General features: G+C 51.6%; 1 protein-coding gene across 12 annotated transcripts in view; it reads right to left on the bottom strand.

The window, feature by feature from the left end:
* Positions 1 to 447: 447 nt before the first annotated feature.
* Positions 448 to 14168, bottom strand: part of ATP8A2 (ATPase phospholipid transporting 8A2) — a 726614-nt gene continuing 712893 nt past the window's right edge. For all 12 annotated transcript variants that reach the window (XM_089304392.1, XM_051850718.3, XM_089304397.1 and 9 more), the window contains 2 exons: positions 11889 to 11980; positions 448 to 6301 (listed from right to left, as the gene is read on the bottom strand). In XM_089304392.1, the coding sequence (XP_089160518.1) occupies positions 6204 to 6301; positions 11889 to 11980 (190 nt within the window). In that variant the 3' untranslated portion in view covers positions 448 to 6203. The remainder of the gene's footprint in view (positions 6302 to 11888; positions 11981 to 14168) is intronic.

Below are 14168 nucleotides of genomic sequence, written 5' to 3'. Positions count from 1 at the left end.
GATTTCCAGTTTTGGATTTAAGGAATCCTCAGCCTGTCCAGGAAGTGATCAAAAGTGTCTTTCCCCTCTAGAATAACTTCATGATTTGATGTGGGACAATACACTTTGAATTGTCCCCATCTGTCTGCAGGGATCTGAGATGAACTGGGAGGGAAGTGAGCAGGGGAAGAAAAGTCTTCCTTTGAGTGACCAAATCCAAGCTCAGAGTGACCTTTGGGACCCTATTCTCCTGGAGGGAGCCCAGCCTTGGAGCAGGCACTGTCGTTCATCAGCAATTCAGTCTCTCCGGCATGGCTGCCAGTCACTAGCACCGCCTTGGCCACAGCCAGCTCTGCAGGCAGAGTGTGCACCTGCTGACAAAGCCCTGTGTTACAGTCCTAAGTCCCCATGGCTGGAATTGCTTATTAGCAGCAAAGAAAATTTCAAAATAAAACACGGTACAATCACTTACTTTACCAAAAGATTTATTTGAAACAGGTTTGTGTAGACATATACCAGTCAACAGGTTTGATCAAAGCCACAAATCACTAAATTCTCCAAAAACCTCTAAACATACAAGTAGATGCTCTTCATTTGTATTCACTCCAGGACAGAACCCAGCTCCACTAGAATGTGCTGCTGTAATTTAACAATCAGAGGACATTAATAGGACGTGAAAACGCTAACACTTCTAGAGGGAGGGAACAAAATCCCCACATGCCTCAGAAGCCTCACCGCTCTGCTGGGAGCCAATTAAATGTGCCCCACAGCCCGCTTCCCCCTGCATAACCAGATTAAAATCTCCCATCACAAACAATATTTAAGCAATCCAAGCACAGATGTGACAGGAGAGCACATGGCTCTGCTCACAGGAGAGAAAGACGCCACAAAGATGCTGCGTTCAAACGGCAACTGAGGGACCCGCAGGAACGACGCCCCGCCCCTGCAGCTGGCCCCACCAAAGCCCTGGCATTGCCCTTGATGGTCAGGGACGGGGTGTGTGTGCGGGTGCTGCAGGGGCGCAGCCTGGCTGGTCTCTGAGCTCTGCCATCACTGGAGACATGGGAAAGGGCACCAGAGAGGACAGCCAGAGTTGGCTTCAGTCCTTTCCATATGAGTTTGCTAGTGACAGATCCCAGACTTTCTTGGTGCGGAGATTTTTGTTTTAATTGACACAGAAGGAGCGCCTCTATTTATGGCGGTGCTTGTCGGAGGGCGAGGAACTCCATGAGCAGGAAGATGTTTGTTTTGTTTTGTGATTGGTGTAGTGTTGGCGGTTGGTATCTCAACTGGAACTGCACACTACACCATCTCTGGCAACACAACCGGATCCCACCCCTGGCCGCTCTGAGCCACGGCCAGTGCGTTCACAGCTGCTCTGGCGGCCTCTGCCTCTTTCCGGCCTCTTCTCTTCCGCACGGAAGAGCTCACCTATAAAAGGCTCGTGATAAGCTCTCTTGACCCCTAAGTTTCCTGGGCAGGGTTATTTGGATAGTGCTGTTCCTTCAACTTTCTTCTTCCTATTTCTGTCATAAATCAAAGCCACCTGACATTTTGTTCCTGACTTTTCAAACAAACACGTCTCCTTTCTGCAGCCAGGTCAGCGGCAGCGCCTGTGGGCTAATCGTGTGAGCCTGTTTTTCTTGGTCCGACGCCTGGGAGAAGGAGCAGAGCAGATATCTCAAAGGCAACCCGGGCCAGAGATTGTCATTTGACAATGAGCCAGGCCGGGTGCAAAAAGAATCAGTCTTTTGTTGGGAGAGCAGAGGTGTTCTGCCGAGGTCGGCGTCTATGGATCCCATGCGGGGCGGGGGTGAGCTCAGCTCTCTTTGCGGATCCCAGTTGTTTGTGGTTTCTGACCACTTAGGCTGATGTCAACTCAGTACCTTCGCTTCCCACTCGAGCCTGAGTCCCACATTCACAAATCACACCCAACACGCTGCGAGACAGCCAGAACCAGCAGGTATGGCAGGTATGAGATCAAACAAAGCAACTCATGGAGGTTGAAGGGGAATGAAAATGGGTAATGTTGGATGATTAGGGATGCGGAGGGGAAAAATAAATAAAGGAAGAACACATCAAGTTGAATATTCCTGGTCTACTCCTTCCATGCATACATAATAATGTCGTTACAGGGGTCTTCGGTCCCCACTCTATGACCCTTTGGAAATCCTTCTGTCCTTCAAGATGGAAAAAAGCCTTATTGGGAGGTTCACTGAACTCCCTCAAGGTAGTACTAAACAGGACAGATACCTGCCTTGAGCTAATGCAAAACCAACAATAAAACCAACTAGTGTGCACTTTTATTTATTTATTTTCAGCAGGGCAGCCTTAGTGAATGGCGCTCTCCAAGAGTGTATTTGGTAACTTAAGCGTTTGCATGAGGGACATGCCTGATGAATATGACAGGGGTGCCACCTTCGGGCTTCACCTAAACCCTCTGCCAAGTTACTGTTGCAGGCTCTGCTGAGCCGCGGTTTGCCTGCTCACATTTTTTTATGGATCCCAGGAGATGGAGGCTACATTTCAAATGCTGAAGCTAAATCACTCCTTGAATTACTTTGGGACAATGACCCTGAGCAGTAATTTAAACCGGGGCTGAAATGTGTGCACTGTTTTCACATGTTCAGAGCTAAAGACCTGCCTTCTCCCACAGCAGCATTTTGCAAACATTCTATTCAAGGTAGGGGCTGAGACATAAATCCCTGGGAACCAGCTGATCTGCTAGAAAACCTTGTGGTTCAGATAAACAAGATAAAGGGTCACTGCTACAACAAGTGGAGAACAGAGCTATAGCCTTCTTCCTAAAAAATTCACCTGAGTGTGTCCATCTGCATTTTCAAACATTAGCTCCCCAGATTCCCTGTCTTTCCATTATTCACTGCTTCTTGACAAGTTATTACTGGTTTTCACTGCCAGCTCCCTATAGCAAAACCCGAAGCCTTGTCAAGGAAAAGCAAACGTCAACACAGTTCTTGGCTGATCTCTGCTCCAACCCTGGCTCCCCTTTTACGATGAGTGTTAAAGCAACACCATCTCCTTTCTTTCTCCGAAGCACAGGTTTTGTATGCTACAATGATCTCCAAAAGTGGTCACTTGTTTCTCCATGTGAGTGTGTGTGTGTGCGTGTGCACCTGTTGGGTTGGGAGATGGGACCATGATGCCAAGCAGGCAGCCTGGGATACTCCACACAGAGACAGGACTCTGAGCAGCCACGGGTTCTAATGCCTTCTGCTCTCCCTCCTCCCTTTGCAGTCTGTCTTCTCACAGCTACCCTTGCGGGCATGGGTGCATGAGCGGTAGACTGAGAACTAAATTCACACGGTAGCAGGCCTCTCCCTGCTGTCAGCCATGCGGCCTCAACTGAGAGCCGACTGGCTACAGGCAGCACTGGTGGAAGCGTTGACCTGAGTGGTTCTGCCAGCTTAGGCTATCCACAGGCAGGCCCCTGAGTGCTGACCGAGCATGACCTACCAGCCTGTGAGGCAGACTGACAAGTCCCAGGTGGCATTTCCACTGAGCTGACAGCCAGGGCATGCAACCTGGTCCCATCCACCCGCTTCCCTGGGGAAGGGATTTGTGTGACATTCTGACCTCAATTTAAAGATAGGACAAGTGACACAGCCCCAAGTCGCGCTGGCTGAATATTCTATATCACACATAGTCACAGCTGTTCCTCCTCGAAACCCTATCTAGTCCCTGGCTATAAGAAAGCTTCATCACAGGGGAGGATAAATAGAAAGGCATGCCTCCGAAGAGTCTCTTCTCCCGTGTGCATATTTCATTATCTCAAAGACTGTTTAGTCTGCTTCTCCAAAGAAAAGGAAAATACACATAAATCCCAGAAAATGTGAACTGTGCTTTAACCAAGAAAATAAAACAAACAAACAAAAAACTCCAAACAGACACAAACATACAGTTTAATTCACAAACACGATTTGGAAGGCTGCAAGTTCCAGAAAGAGCTAAGTGTGTGACAGAAAACTCAGTTTTAAATCACTCTTTCCAAACAGGCTTAGATCCCAGATGAAACCACACATGAGGCGGGTCTTCACAAAGTTGATGAAAAATACTATTATGAAAAAAAAAAAAAAAGGATGCCTAGATTCAAGTCATTTGCACCAAAATAAATTTATCACTTGATTTTCTTCCATGGACTTCGTGAAGTTCCCACATAGTGAAAATGCCTAACACACAATCAATTCCCATGTTCATTTGCGCTCTGGGTTTTGACCATGATCTTCTGATGTGCAGGGAAGACACAAACCTTGGGGTGTTGTGTTACACCTCCAGGTACACTTTTTGTTGCAAACTTTCTGCACCGCAGTCCCTCACTGATTCAGCCTGCTGGCTGCTCTAGTGTTTAAACACCTCTTACGCACCTCTGGGGAAGGAAGGGCGATTTTCTGCGTCTCACCTGCAAGTTGTACTGCTGCACTTCCCCACCATCCCCTCCTGCACCCCAGCCACAGCACGAGATGCAAATCACATTCTAGCTGATTTCCAATGCCAAGACGTTGTGGAAGTTCTGAAAATAAAAGGGCTAGGAAGCAAAGTGCACTATTGTTTTATTTCCTAATTTAGCACAACCGTTCCCAGAGGAACTGTGCCATTTTAACCAGTAACAGCTGCCCAGAAGTATTTACTTTAAGCCATCCAAAAATCTGCCTTGGCAACCAAAGCAAAGAGGAGAGAACATGCCTGCAGGCGGGTCACTTATTAGGGCTCCAGGTGCTCACGTTCATGCCCGAAGGCATCCAGCTTCGATCCAAATTTAGAACAGGGGGCTGTGCAGCTGGGGAAGCCAGGGACTCAGCACACCGCTGCCTTGTCTCGGAACACAGGACACTGATACCCCAAAAGGTCCCCGGTCGATATTAAGAATGGGCATTCCCTTGAAATGGCTGGAATTCTCCTCCATGATGACTGCGAGTCAAGGTCTTGTTTGAGCTTCTACGCACAAGAAGCTGATGACAAGGATCTTCTGCAACTCAGGGCTTGACTTGAGGGGACATCTGGTGGAAACTGTCCTGGGCGCCCCTCCCTGGCTCTCCCCTGCCTTTCCTTCTCTTTCTGAATGTTCCTGGCCGCTCTCCATGTCTCGGATTTTCCCTTTGGGTTGCCTCATGCTCCACCCCAAAGCTACAGAGGGACAGGAGTGATCCACTGGTACAAGAAGGAGGCGCTCATTTCCCTACAGTGAAAATCCAAGATGTGATCTCAACTCCCACCAAACACATGCCTTCTAATGCAAGCGGCTGTCAAAGGCCTGGGGTCTGGAGCTTGGGCAATGGATCCTGGGGGTTCCTCCGCCACCTGACCGGAGACTTCCCAGCCAGAAGGGAGCAGGTAAACGTTTGGAATACAGGTGGAATAGCTGTTCCTCTTCCTTATATAGACCGAAAAGAGTGTTGGGAGAAGGGACTTCCGGCATCCCTAGGAGTCCGCAGTAGGACAGCGAGAGGTGCAGACGGGGCTGGTGGGCTGCAGCAGCCATGCACTGAGCACAGTGGCCAGCCACGCAGAAGGCCTGAGCATGGGGGGGCGCCTGCACAGCGGTGGTCGGGTGGTCGACGCTGGCAGGCACCTGGCGCGGGTGCACAGGCACGGGTCGCCGGTCTGCCCACCCGCGACTGTAGCTGAGCGTCGAATAAATGTTCTCTGATTTACCACCCCAAGATAGGCTTTTCGTGATTTCACCGCCATCAGGAAGTTCATGCCAACTCCATACACACAAAACAGGACGCAAGGCGCCAGTGTCAGCCGTCCAGGGTGACCTTTGCAGGCGGCCTGGCTGACGTCATCTGTGAGGGACCCAACAGGAAGCGGGCGCGCCCGCCGAAGTCACACGAGATGGGTCTCTCACGCAACATAAAACCGCCTTCCTGTTCTCTCGCAACTAGTCCTGGGGTTTAGCTATTGGTGAAACATAATGTTTTTAATTTCACACCTCACAGAGCACAGCGGAATGCTTCATAACAATGTAAACAGAAGTCCGGCCAAGCACTGCAGACAGACGGGGAGGGAACGAAATGGCTTCCCCAGCGGGCTCTACTCCGGGTGTGCGAGGGGATATATAACTAACCAACTGGTTGGCTAAGGCCACAGAAATGTGTGTCCGGTGTTTTCGGCGGCTGCCGCCTGTCTCTTCTGCCCAAGACGTGTTAACACCGGGTGCAACCAACCGAGTGTGTCTCCTCGGATCCGTCGGGAGAACGCGCATCTTACTTCTTCCTCGCTTTCTTCTTGGTGGTGTCGTACGCACGGACTATTTCTTCCTGAGTAACAGCTCCGTGCTCTTCTTGAGAAAAGGCGTAGCCATCTGCAAGAGCAGCACACGGGAAGGGCTGGTTAGCTGAAGCTGTTAGCAGGGCAGGTTCTGAGGGGTAGGTCTCCTCCAAGGGGGCTTGCAAAAGTTTCTGCAACTTTGGGTTGGAAAGATGAGCTCAGGGGCTGGTGCTGTGGCCTGGAGGTTAAGCCGCTGCCTGTGCCGCCAGAGTTCCATATGGGCGCTACCAGTTTGAGTCCCGCTGCTCCACTTCTGATGCAGCTCCCTGCTAATGCGCCTGGGAAAGCAGCAGAAGATGGCCCAAGTGCTTGTCCCCTCCCTCCCCACGTGGGAGACACGGATGGAGTTCCTGGCTCCTGGCTTTGGCCTGGCCCAGTCCTGGCCACTGCAGCCATTTAGGGAGTGAACCAATGGAAGGAAGATCTCTTTCTCCCTCTCTGTCATTCTGCCTTTCAAATAAATAAATCTTAAAAAAAAAAAAAGTAGGTTTATTTTGGTGCAAAAAATTTCAAAATCTATACATGGAATTGAATTCATATATGCATTTTCCATAAGGATTTTGAAGACTTTTCATATATGATTTAGGAAATTTTAAAGTTAGTTATTTAATTTTATTTGAAAGGCATAGAGACAGAGATCTCCCACATGCTGACCCACTCACTTCCCAAAACCCACAACAGCCAGGGCTGGGTCAGGCCAGCGTCAGGAGCCAGGAGTACCGTCTAGGTCTTCCATGTGTGTGGCACAGACCCAACACTTGAATCATCTCCTGCTGCCTCCCAGGTGCGAGGCAGAGAGGCAGAGAGCGAAGCTGGAACTCCACGCAGACACTTGGGCATAGGATGTGGGCACCCCAGGCTGTCGCTTACCTATTGTGCCAAATGCCCACTCGCCCATTTCAAACATTCTTTTTTTGCACCAAAATAAATGTACCACTTTGCAGAAACTTTTGTCAGTTTCTCTCACACTTATGAGGGGCATGGTGGAGCTTGGTGTGGGCAGCAGTGGTCACTGGCCTTGGGCTCTTTGTTCCACGGCCAATCAAGAGAAATGCCTTGTTCTGCCTGCTGCTGCCGGCTGCCCAGCGAATTTATGATGCTGTAAACTTGCCAGGGAAAACACACACGACGCTACCAGTGAAAGCTGGCAAAGAGCACGTGAGGCTTGGACGTTCTTGTTTTTAAATTGGCTTGATTAAAACTGGTCCTAAGTAACTGAAGTGAGTTTATTTCCAGATAAAGAGAAAGATCACACAACCAAATCAAGAGGAATTGAATGTTTGACTCTGTAGCCACAGGAAGAATGGTTCTTATAATCAGCTCATAAACTAACAATAAGTAACAGTCAACACTTATTAGATGCTATGCGTATGACTACATCTGTCTACAAACAGCTCTTTTAATCCTCTCAGCAACGCTAGTAGATACATGAACATCGTCTTCCCACTTCACAGATGGGAAAACTGCGGCTTAGACATTTTTTATTACTAGCCTAAGGTCACAGATCAAGATAGGGTGGCAGAACTGGGAAGCAAACCCTCAGTAGAATGAGTGAGAAACCCATGTTGTTCTGCGTCTCCAGGTTTAAAGTGACTTAGGGGTCATAAACCCAAAGCAGGTCTTTGCTTCCGCTGGCTCCTCACATGGAAAGACTCTTGGAAAGACTCTCCCTGGGGCTAACCCTTCCGTGTCAGGGGAGAGGGCCTGCAGTTCTATTAGCCATTCTGGTTAAAAGCAACACTGAAAAGCCTGGCAGTGGTGACTCCCACTCTGGCAGGTTCACGGTTTATCAAGGGAGCTGTTATGCACACTCCTGATACACACTTTAAAAGGAGAGAAAGAAACCAGGATTCATGCCCAGGTGTCAGCTCCTGGATTGCTGGTTGATTTCCCCAGATACCTGGCTTCAAGAGTCAAGATGCTGGCGTGTTTGGAGACACACAGCGTGTGCCTGTACACAAGGACCCAGACACACACGGTGCTGAGGCACAGAGACACACAGTAGCAGGGTGGGGATGCAGGGGGGGAGGAGACTTCAGGAGATGCTCAGGCTGCTCCCTGCACTTGCTGGGCTGGCCTCCCTGCTCCTCAGGACAGTAGCTCTCCAGCCACCTCCCGAGAAAACCCGAAGGCTGGGGTGGGCCGCCCTGGGAGGCAAGGGCTCGTCTGCAGAGGTGGCCTGGGGTCAGCTGAGGACAGCGGGGCTCAGCAGCAGGGAGGAGGGCCCAGACCCAGGAGGCCAGGGGTGGGAGAGAGAAGGGGCCAGAGCGAAGGCAGAGTGAGCCAAGACAGAGAGGAATCTTCCACAGGCGCTCCACTCGTAACCAACCAACCCACAAACCAGAAAAATCCCATCACGTGGCAGCCAGGCTGAGGCAGCTCCCAGAGCAGTGTTCCCAGGTGGCTTGGGCACAAGAGCAGGAGGTCCCGGCGCAGGAAGGCAGAAGCCAGCCTGGACAGGGCGGCTCCTGCGGGGGCCGGATGTGCTTGCTCAGCTGCTCCAGCCAGAGCCGCAGCCGATGCACTTAAACTTCCTTACGCTGGCTCTGCTTTGATGCTCCTGGCTTGACGGTCTTCCCAGGGCCCGCTCCTGAGCGGCAAATGCTGCCTCTCACCTCTGCTCCCTAACAGCGTTGTTTTTTTGCCATGTTGCCTGTTCAGAGGGCACCGGGCACGGGAAAGCACCACTGCTCAGCTCCAGAGCGGCTGCTCCCAGCCTCCCGCCTCTGCCCAGAGTGCCCTGGCCCAGCCCACACAAGGTGCTCTTTGTGAGGCCTTTTTACTTCAGTCCAGGAGGAGACCGTGTTCCCTGGGATGTTTCAAAGCAAGATTCAGCAAACACCACTGTCTGCCCTGAGAACAAGGCTGCGCACTGTGCTCGACTTAGACAGCTTTCGCTCTCAGCGTTTGAAAAAGGAACATTTCTACCAAACATCTCATGGATTCTGAGGTGGCCACGTCTGGATGGGACGACCTGCGGGAGGGGCAGTCCGGCCTCTGATGCCAGAGCTGCTCCTGGGTCCGACAGAGGGGGTTCGGATCACCAGTGCCAGCTGTGCAAGGACACTGACACTGGCAGGCAGGTGTCCTGAGCTCCCCACCCGAACACCACTTTGGTACTTCAGAGGCTGAAGCACTGGCCATGTGACTTTGGATACCTTAAGCTCTCCGGCTGTTGGTTTCTGTAGAAAGAAACAGGCTGGTCCAGGAGAAGGCCAAGTTCTCCCGCAGCTCCAGCCTGACTGCAGCCCCCGGGCACCTCCTAGGCTAACCACACCCAGGCTGCAAAGTCTTGTCCCGCTGACTGCTACTGTGCACCGTGCACCCAAGGGAAGGGCTTCTAGCCATGTCAGGAGAGAAGGGCGCCCGTCTCAACTGTCAGTCCAAATAGAACAATTGCAGATCAGTCCAGGACCCCTATGAGTCCCCAAACCCACAGATGCTCAAGTGCCCCACATAAACTGGAGTCGCCTTCGCACACAATCTATGAACACCAATACTTGCAATACCTCTAGACCTATCATGCCTAGTACAATGTGAATGGTTGCTATAGTATATGGGTTAGGGAAGAATGAAAGAAAAACAGTCTTTATGCATTCACTATGACGCACTTTTTTCTTTGAGTGGTTTCGATCTGCAGTTGACTGAATCCATGGGTGCAGGACCCAGTGCTATGGAACCCCAGGGCATGGATGTGGAGAGGGGCCTGCTCTGCCTGTCTTTTTTGGCATCTTTGGGGGGTGGAATGAAGAGGACTTCTTGAAACCTTAAAATAAACATTGCTCCCTTTCTCCTTGTATCTCCCTAATAAACACATTTATTTAAAAAATGTAAAGGGGTGGGCATTTAGCCAAGCAGGTAAGATGGCAGTGGAGATGTCTATGTCCCGTGCTGGAGCACCTGGGTTTGGCACCTGGCTCTGGCTCCAGCTTCTTACTAACGTACACCCTGGGAAGCAGCCACGGCTCAAGGGATTGGGTTCTTGCAACGCACATGGCAGACCAGGGTTGTGTTCCTGGCTCCCAGCTTTGGTCCCAGACCAGTCCTGCCTGTTGTGGGCATTTGGGGAATAAACCAGCAGGCAGAAAAATCTCTCTGTGTCTGTCTGTCTCTTCTTAAATGAAAAAATAAATAAATCTTTAAAAAGGAATGAAAGGTAGGTGGCCTCATGGGTTTAACCTGGGGGTGGCGGGGGAGTCCTCCCTGGTTCAGACAAAATATTTCCTTTCAGAAGCAGGCCCAGTGCGGGTGAGGCTGTCACAGGAGATATTCTAGTGGAACAACAGGCACCAGGACCTCGCCACTGCCCTCCACCTGCCCAGCCTCGGCCCCAGGCTGACACAGACGCATGGTCGGCTCCCCAGGCCCTGCCTGATGAACATTTAACTGCCTCTGCATCCAGTCGGAGTGTTCAGGGGGAGCCTCTGGCTCTTCCCATTTCCCACGTTCATTCGTCTTCCAGGAAGTCCTGACAGCCAGTACATCACCACGGGGGCCTGCACTTGGCCCATGGGCTTCCTCAGTACCCAGGCTGGGGACAGTCAGAGAGGCAGAGGGAGATGGGAGGGGAGGGGGTCTCTTAGTTAGATGGCAGTGGAGGGGTAGGACATTCAGTGAAGGTCATGACATCGTGTCTTTCCCCTCCCCCATGCCACCCCCATTTTTCTAGAATGAGCTTCTCCTTAAGCAGCAGCCCCTTGAACCTGGGTTCTAATAGCACCTTAATGGAAGTAGCAGTTTGCTGTCTGGACAAAGCTTCCTGCAGCCATGGGAATGAGCATGTGTAGGAAGCGTGGATCAGATTCGAGCCGCGGTGGCTCCCGGGGAGCTGAAAGCACTGCCAAGATCAGGGTTTTTCACTCCCAGGTCCTGCTTTGTGCCCCTCAGTGGAGTCAGTGGGGAGGACTACAGGACAGGAAGTGGGCCGGGCCCCGCCACGGAGCTGCCCCCCCCATACAGATGTTCTATGTGGGCTGGTGTGGCGATGGAGTGCACGGCTGAAAGATGAGAAAGTCTGCAAATAACCTGCTGATGGGAGCTCCATGACCTGGACAGTGGGGCACGTGGGGTATGGCAGAGATGGGGGGACCCAGAGATGCTGAGGGGCTCTGCCTGGGAAGGCAGCCTGGATTGCCTCCCGCCCCAGGAGCCCATGGAGCTCCCAAGCAGATGGACACTCGCGGCTGCTCACTGTCCAGCCCGGTGACTGGGTTTGTGGGTGCTGGGTAGGGTAATGGGACAGCCTGCGGATTTTCCGCTTGGGATTGTCATGATAGCAATGAATATGCTAACACTAAACAAACAAAACAGTTCACATGGCTGGCCCTGGGAGCAATAATTTCAAAGCAATATCAGTTCAAAAATATCCTTAACAAACTCCTTTGGGGAGGCTGCGAGAAGGACTGTCACCGTTTCAGGGTTTTCAGTTGCAGGATTTTGTCATTCATGCCATTTGAGTGGAAAGAGCCTATGTCAGGCTGCTCCTGCCTGGGGCCAAACACAGGAGCCCCCACTTCCAGAAGTGTGTCTCCCGCTAGGCAGCTGCTGTCCCTGTCCCTACGAGCACTGCCCTCGTGGCCTGGGCACTGCCTGCCCTCGCCCGCCCTGCGTAAGCTACTTACGGGGGACGCTCTGGGAGACAGAGCTGCCTCGGAACAGGGTGGGGGGCGTCTTCCTGCTCAGCCTCTTTATCAGACGGTCGCGTTCATTCATCCTGCAGGGAAAGCAAACACGGTCAGTCTCCAGGTTCACCCCAACACGACTCAAAGAGGCTTGATAAAGAATCTCAGGTTGTAAATTTAGAGAGAAAGGCGCAGGTTTGGGGGAGGGCTGCCCACAGCCAGGAAGGGGTTCCTGTTTCTCAAGTGGACCCAGTATTTACAGTAGATGCTATCGCAGCCTGTTGAGTATACAGCTTCCTCTTCTAAAGGGCACCCTGGAGCTGGCATTGTGGTGCGGTGGGTTAGGCTGCTGCCTGCCTCACCGGCATCCCATATCAAAGCACCAACTGGGGGCTGGCGTTGTAGCACAGTGAGTTAAGCCGCTGCCTGAGACAGTGTCCCATATGGCTGCTGGCTGGAGTCCCAGTTGCTCCACTTCCAATCCAGCTCCCTGCTAATTTGCCTGGGAAAGCAGTAGAAGGTGGCCCAAGTGATTAGGTCCCTGCACCCTTATGGGAGCCCTGGATGAAGCTCCTGGCTCTTTGCTTCAGCCTGGCCCAGCCCCAGCTGTTACAGCCATATGAAGAGTGAACCAGCAGATGGAAGATCTCTCTCTCTCTCTCTCTCTCTCTCTGTAACTCTGCCTTTCAAATAAATAAACAAATCTTTTGAAATAAATAAATAGCTGGCATCCTGTTTTCAGCCCCTCCTGTCCCCAGTACCTCTGAGCAGCCTTCCTCCCACTGATGGGTCACAGTCATGCCAGGCACAACCCGGGCTGCTCACACCCCTGAGAGTAGTGATCTGTGTCCAAGGTAAATGCGCCCAAGCCTCACTCCTACCTGCAGCCAGTGACACCAGGCAGGGTAAGAGAGCACTACACACACATCTCAGGTTCCCAGATCTGGTGTTTATTTTGAACCAGCATGAAAATCAAGGCGAGTGTTCATCTAAGACCCAAGGATGTGGAGCCCTGAATGTTCCCTCTGTGGCTGCCACTGCTGTGAGGTACCATAGGGCTGTCCTGGAGGACTGGGTGGGGGTGGGGGACTGCTGTTTATCCTATGAGCCGGCAGGGAGTGCCTGAAGGGTGCTGGGATTTTCTTGCTGGTCTGCAGAGTTTGCTGATGCCCTCTGTTAAGCCTGAATCCTGTGCGTCTCTCTCCCTGTCCCACCCCCAACTCAGACGCAGAAATCCTTAACCCTGGTGCTGCAGACCGGGCTGTACTTGGAGGCAGGGTCTGAAAAAGTGTGACTAAGGTTAAAAATGAGGCCGTCGCGCTGGGCCTGATTCCTGGATGGCTGAATTCCCTACAGGCAGAGGAGAGGAGGACGTAGATGCGCACATGCAGAAGGAAGACGGCGAGTCCACACCCGTGTGTGCAAATGCCCACAAGCTGCAGAACACAGCTGGGGCCGAGAAGAGGGAACTAGCGGCTCGCTGTGCTGATGTCCTTCAGCTCACACCTTCAGAGAGGCCGGACCAAGGTACTGCAGCCTCGCACTCCCAGAGCGGAGCTGCTTGCTAACTCAGCCTCAGTGGGGGTATTAGGTCTTCCTCTGTGATGGAAAGCAAGGAGGTTGCCTGGTTGTAACAAACACTTCAGACCTTAAAAAACTATACAACCCTTGGGGCTGGCGCTGTGGCTTAGCAGGTAAAGCCCTGGCCTACAGCACCCGCATCCCATATGGGCTCTGGTTGGAGTCTTGGCTGCTCCTCTTCTGATCCAGCTCTCTGCTATGGCCTGGGAAAGCAGTAGAAGATGGCCCAAGTCCTTGGGCCCCTGCACCCATGTGGGAAGACCCAGAGAAGGCTCCTGGTCCTGGCTTTGAATCGGTGCAGCTCCAGCTGTTGTGGCCAATTGGAGAGTGAACCAGATGGAAGACCTTTCTCTCTCTCTCTCTCTCTCTCTGCCTCTCCTTCTCTCGCTGTATAACTCTGACTTCGAAATAAATAAACAAATCTTAAAAAAAAAATATACGACTCCAAGTATAGAGCCGCTCATACTCCTCTCTGATCCTATCCTTGTCCTTCCTATTAAAAAAGCTAGAAATAATCTACCAGTCCTGTGCATCAACAGTGCCATTGATTTTATGCTTCCAGTGATTGCGTGTTTTCTTTGCTCATTATTTTTTTCCACTTCTTTTGTCTACTGGTTTCCACTTCTTTTGACTACTGGTTTTGAAGACTACATTCTTATTTTTGTGTTCACCCTTAAGTCTCTAACCTGCATATCTGAG

The sequence above is a fragment of the Oryctolagus cuniculus genome, chromosome 9, assembly GCF_051225735.1.
Source record: "Oryctolagus cuniculus isolate XC-2025 breed Fujian yellow rabbit chromosome 9, ASM5122573v1, whole genome shotgun sequence".
Taxonomy (NCBI): domain Eukaryota; kingdom Metazoa; phylum Chordata; class Mammalia; order Lagomorpha; family Leporidae; genus Oryctolagus; species Oryctolagus cuniculus.
This window is presented reverse-complemented; position numbering and strand designations above follow the sequence as displayed.